The sequence below is a fragment of the Eptatretus burgeri genome, chromosome 6 (genome assembly GCF_056783735.1).
Source record: "Eptatretus burgeri isolate ZD-2024b chromosome 6, Ebu_testis_v1, whole genome shotgun sequence".
Classification (NCBI taxonomy): Eukaryota; Metazoa; Chordata; class Myxini; order Myxiniformes; family Myxinidae; genus Eptatretus; species Eptatretus burgeri.
In genome coordinates this window covers 45,009,896-45,016,441 of record NC_140966.1, presented here as the reverse complement: position 1 = coordinate 45,016,441, position 6,546 = coordinate 45,009,896, and the positions used below count along the sequence as shown (strand labels likewise).

The 6,546-nt window shown below is 42.9% G+C and overlaps 1 protein-coding gene across 2 annotated transcripts in view; it reads right to left on the bottom strand.

Moving 5' to 3' along the window:
- The window catches only part of LOC147024664 (protein sidekick-2-like), a 656,949-nt gene that overhangs the window by 229,339 nt on the left and 421,064 nt on the right, over window positions 1-6,546 (bottom strand). For both annotated transcript variants that reach the window (XM_085884787.1, XM_085884788.1), the window contains exons 12-13: window positions 3,029-3,131; window positions 2,758-2,934 (exon numbers count right to left, since the gene is read on the bottom strand). In XM_085884787.1, the coding sequence (XP_085740913.1) occupies window positions 2,758-2,934; window positions 3,029-3,131 (280 nt within the window). The remainder of the gene's footprint in view (window positions 1-2,757; window positions 2,935-3,028; window positions 3,132-6,546) is intronic.

Genomic DNA, 6,546 nt, shown 5'->3' with positions numbered 1-6,546 from the left:
CAGCACAATATCTCAAAAAGTTATGGACAGATTATGACAAAACTTGGTGGATAAGTTGGGTAGGTGACAAGAACAAGTCAATTAGATTTTGCTAATGGTCAGGGTGCAGATCCAGCCTAACAGTGGAATACAAAACGTAAACTGTTCAGCCTGGCTGAGGTATGTGCTCTACAGAGTGTCATTCTAGTTTGAACAAAGCTTTCCTAGGACCAGCAGATTACTTATCATGCACTGGATTTCATAGCTCCACATCAATTGCAACCATGATTCCAAGGTCTATACTAGGCTCAAAACCAACATCAATCCCACCCCTACCTTAGTTTCCAACTTTACCTGAATGTCCAACCATACCACCATTTCTATAACCATCTCCATCTCAACTTCCACACACACCTCCACTTCCACCTCCAAGTATAGCTCCACCTCCACCTGCACGCATACCTCCACAACCATTCATACCTCCACGTCTACCTCCACCTTAATCTGTATATCTGTCTCGATACGCACATCCATCTCCATACGCACATCTGTCTCCATACACACATCCGTCTCCATACGCACATCTGTCTTCATATGCACATCTGTCTTCATATGCACATCCGTCTCCATACGCACATCCATCTCCATATACACATTCGTTTCCATACGCACATCCGTCTCCAAACGGACACCCGTCTTCATTTCCACACCTGTCTCCATCTGCACACCCGTCTCTATCTCCATCTGCACATCCGTCTCCATCTCCATCTGCACATCCATCGCCATCTCAATCTGCACGCATATCTCCATCTCCATCTGCACACCCGTCTCCATCTCCATCTGCACACCCATCTCCATATGCACATCCATCTCCATCTCAATCTGCACGCATATTTCCATCTCCATCTGCACACCCATCTCCATCTCCATCTGCATATCAATCTCCATCTCCGTCTCCATCTGCACACCCATCTCCATCTGCACATCAATCTCCATCTCCATCTCCATCTGCACACCCGTCTCCATCTCCATCTGCACACGCGTCTCCATCTCCATCTGCACACCCGTCTCCATCTCCATCTGCACACCCGTCTCCATCTCCATCTGCACACCCGTCTCCATCTCCACACCTATCTCCATCTCCATCTGCACACCCGTCTCCATCTCCATCTGCACACCCATCTCCATCTGCACATCAATCTCCATCTCCATCTGCACACTCATCTCCATCTCCATTTGCACACTGATCTCCATCTCCATATGCACACCCATCTCCATCTCCATCTGCACATCCATCTCCATCTGCACATCCATCTCCATCTCCATCTGCACATCCATCTCCATCTGCACATCCATCTCCATCTCCATCTGCACACCCGTCTGCATCTCCATCTCCATCTCCATCTGCACACCCGTCTCCATCTCCCTCTGCACGCTTATCTCCATCTCCATCTGCATGCTTATCTCCATCTCCATCTGCACATCCATCTCCATCTCCATCTGCAAACTCATCTCCATCTCCATCTGCACACTCATCTCCATCTCCATCTGCACACTCGTCTCCATCTCCATCTGCACACTCGTCTCCATCTCCATCTGCACATCCGTCTCCATCTCCATCTGCACACTTATCTCCACCTCCATCTCCATATGCACACCTGTCTCCATCTCTATCTGCACACCAGTCTCCATCTCCATCTGCACACCCATCTCCATCTCCATCTGCACACCCATCTCCATCTCCATCTGCACACCCGTCTCCATCTCCATCTCCATCTGCACATCCGTCTCCATCTCCATCTGCACACTTATCTCCATCTCCATATGCACACCTGTCTCCATCTCCATCTGCACATCAATCTCCATCTCCATCTGCACACCCGTCTCCATCTCCATCTCCATCTCCATCTGCACATTTGCCTCCATCTTCATCTGCACATCAGTCTCCATCTCCATCTGCACACTTATCTCCATCTCCATATGCACACCTGTCTCCATCTCCATCTGCCCACCCATCTCCATCTGCACATCAATCTCCATCTCTCTACTCCACCACCATAGCAGCTGTATCCATCTTGTTCACCCCATGTGTCACCCTCCCACCCCCCCCAACCCAACCTTGCTTATCATTCAGACCTACCTCCCTTGTTTCTCCCAGTTTTCATATTTTGTCCCTCAACCCTGTTGTCAGTGTGTCCTTCCCCTCACCCACATTTTTTAACTGTTCTTTTACCTCTTGATGCATTCTGCATTGTAGCTCCTCCATGAACTTCGACTCTACTTCTACCTCCATCTCTACCTCTATCTCTATCTCCACCACCAATCTATCTCGACCTCCATGTCTAACTTTTTGGTCTGAATTATTTTAAAACCTCCATGACTATCTTCATCTCTACCTTCATCCTCACCTTCATTTCCATCTCCATCTCCACCTCCAACTTTACCTGTAACATTCTCCATATTTTATCTCCATTCATGAGCAAAGCCTTTCTATTTGACTGTGAATGATATTATAGTGCATTGCAGTTTGTAAAACAGGCTTCTTGCATGATTTTCATTGCTTGTGCATATAATTTGCCTAACTCATTAAAAGTTTTCTTTTGAAACAGTGTTGTTGAGGATTGATAGTGCTGTAAACCTTTGCAAAACCAGGTCATCACAGCACAATTTCCCTTTTCAGTCGTGGTTTCTGCTAGTGACTGAGGGAGATGTTTCATTATTTTTTTTCCTCTCAACCCTTCGGTAATGACCGCATCTGACAGTAAACTCAGTGCTTACCAGACGTCCAAACGGGCATTGTGGGAGGCGTTACCCCCTGCTGATGCCACATGACAGGTGTAAATCCCACGATCTCCAGACCAGGCCTGAGAGATAACCAATGCGTTTTCACTTGTGAGTGATCGTCTGGACCCAGTAGCAAACTCCAGCCGTTTTCCATCCTTCTCCCAGCTAAACCTAAAAGATACGCAGGCCAGACAATGTATTTGCAATTGCAATAATCAAATGAGGCTCTGTTGTTAGTGAACAATCATAAACAGAATAGCCTCACCTTACAGTCACACTGGGGTCATGGATCACCCCACAAAGGAAGGTCGCAGTGGCATCTTTAATGACACTCTGATCAATGGGAGGAATTGATATCCTTGTTCTTTCTGTCAGAAATGAAAGAAGGATGAGAACTATGCTACTATATAATATTTCCATTTTCTGTATTTCTGTATTTCCATGTCATTACTTGTCCTCGATATATATATATATATATATATATATATATATATATATATATATATATATATATATATATATATATATATATATATATATATATATATAGTTATCCTTGTCATTTTGGTAAACTTTCCTCATTCTTTTGAGTCTATCAATGAGCTACAGAGCTAGTGTGACCAACATTTCCTGCCAACACGTTAGATCTTGTACCCCCTTCATCTGAACAGCTGCTGACAAAAATGTACCAAAATACACGTATACACTGGGATGTTTTGACTTCCCGTGTCTTACTTGCACAACAAGGGCTTTCCAAACTGTGATCTTTGTCAACACCTGACAACCAATGCAAACTTGGCTGAGACAGTAAACTTGTTCCCAGTAAGGAACAGGTGAAGGAGAATACGATATTATAGTGGCAATAGGTAATACATAACATAATGTAATGCATTGGACATTGATCCAGGAAATGAAAGGTGCAGGTGCTGGGAAAAAAAAAAAAACAATCAGTGAGGGAGTGGGGGAGAGTGGGTGGGGGATGGGTTCTCATGGAAGGTAATGGATGAGGCTAAATAAACTTCAATACCTAAAGTCAAATTTGCAGAAAACAGCACCAAAAATCCCATATACCATTCAACACAGAATAAATTTGGAACACGCACTTCTACATTATGAAAGACTAATTAGTCTCGCCCCGGAGGGGGTTGCAATGCCCCCGTCTGTCTGTCTCTGTGTGTGTCTGTTGACGTCTATATATTTTCGTTTATAATTTTTTTTTTCTCTGGAACCGATTGTCTGATTGAGGGAAACTTTAAACATCGGAGGGACTCTCCATGGATAATATTTTATTGACAACTTTGAAATTATAGGTCACATGATAAGGCAGCCATATTGGATTATAGGAAAAATTTGGACATCTTCATCTCCAAAAACCACTCAATGAAAAAATAAAATTGAACTTGGCCTTTGCCATAAACTCCCCATGTTATATATAGGGTAATGAAGGCCATCATCGGTGAGGTGGCCTTTCAGCCATAATTGGTTGAATCAAAATCCGTTTCGGGAAAACTTGAAAATTGAGATATCTGATCTACGACCATATGTAAGTAAATAATTAAATTTATGACGTCGTTAGTCACATGGTCTGGTGGCGAAATTTCATTTAAAACGTAAAAAAACAAAACTTCTCCAGAACAGCTTAACAGATGACATATTTGGGAGGAGGTTGCAAATGACGGTGAGAGTGACGTGGACAGCGCCGGGGACTTACTCTACCCTGATTCGGACAAGGATTTACGTGCAGTCTTTGACAATGAAAGCATTGAAGAGGATTTCATCAAGTTTAGCTGAAAAGCTTCATCAAACCCAAACGGCACTTTTCAGGGCCACAAATCCACAAGAAACATGTATGATACCGGTATGAATCCCTTTTCTTCCTTTTTATAGGAACAAAAAAAAAATCCTCTTTATAATATTGAAAAATAAGAAAGAAAAACAAAAACGTCTTGGTCTCCTCTCCTCTTTTCAACTTCTTGAAAATGAGAATGTGGCTGTTCGACAAAATTAAGCAGAGATGGGAGTAGGCATGTTGATACCACGGTCACCTTGTTCCATACAAAGTTAATGTACAAACGTATTTGGATCGAGATCAGAAAATAAAATGATCACTATATTAATTTATTTTGAGGGTGAAAAACGGGTGCGGTTCATACACGGCCGTGGTTTATACACCGGAAAATACCGTAATAAGTTTCACCTGTATGTAATCAGTGGTTTAACTGAAAAATTCAGCTCCCCCACTTATCTAAGGAGTTTTAAGGTGCAACTCACTTGGTCGACCAACAAGGCAAACATGAAGACCACAGAGCTTTCCAAAGAAGTCAGACATAAAGCGGTGGAGAAGCACCGTTCAGGAGAGGGTTATAAGAAGATTTCAAAGTCCCTTATCCCTTTGAGTACGGTGAAATCCATCATTAAGAAGTGGAAGACGTATCATACTACCGAGACTCTACCCAGATCAGGTCATCCATCCAAATTCAGCAGCTGGGCTAGCAGGAAACTGGTTCGAGATGTCACGATAAAACCACCAATGACTTTGAAAGATCTACAAGGTTATGTGTCTGAGATGGGGGTCAATGTTCACCAAACAAAAATATCCCGTTCCCTTCACAAAGCTGTCCTCCATGGACAGGTTGAATAGAAAGAAGTTATTACTGAAAATATCATCAAAAAGCTCATTGGTAGTTTGCAAAAAGCATCTTAATGATACTGCAGGATTGTGGAGAAACGTTTTTTGGTCAGGCAAGACAAAAATCAAACTTTTTGGTCTAAATTCAAAGTGTTATGTCTGGCGCAACCCTAACACTGCATATCATCCAGGCAACACCATCCCTACTGTCAAGCAAGGCGGTGGCAGCATCATGTTATAGGGGCTGCTTTTTATCACTAGAGAATGGCAAGTTTGTTGGGATAGAAGGGATAATGGATGGTCCAAAGTACAGGAGAATCCTTGATGAAAACCTCCTTGTTGTTTGTACGTTTCAGAAGCCAACTTGATGAGGAACACAAATATATTACCTTAGCTAGTCAAATGTTCAGTATCTGGTCTTGTAGCATGATTATTTACCATGATCTTCGACTACATGGCACCACAATGGAGGCAAAGTCGTTAAGCATAACAATTTCATTTGAGTGATAATTAGAAAAGCCTCATGGTGGACATTGTAGCTTGAAAATTATGAAGCAGAATATTACAAAATTTGTGGAAGAATAACAAAGTGCTATAAATCATACCCTTAACCCTTTAAACCTTGAGCTCCTTGGACTTTCAGCTCCCCCACTCTGGGATCCATGGAGAAAAATTAGGCTGCTCAAGTATATAGAGGTTTGAATAGTGGCGGGTAAAACGGCCACTTGGGTTCAAAGGGATAAACACAAAGGTCGATGAAAGAAAGTTTACATGTACAAGTGGTCTTTTGCATTTATGCAAGTTCGCGAAACGATTGTGTCATTCTAATTGGGAATCAGTTCCTTATTATAGTGAAGGAGAAGTTATGAAGCCTAAGTGGAATTGAGAAAGAAATCCAAGAATGTGGTCGCTCTCCCTTTGATTTTCAAGGCCCTTCACTTGGCAGTCTGCCAGTCAGGGCCAATTATCTGAGTTTTTCATCCTCGTTTGTATGCTGGGTCCACCGAGAACCTCATGAATGGCCTACTCCTGCAAAACATCCCCATGAGATCTTTAACATCCACCAGGGAATGCTAGCAAACTGAACACCCGGTTTAACATCACATCAAATGGACCGTGCACTTGCTGGCCTGTTCTTGCAAAACACCCCCCCG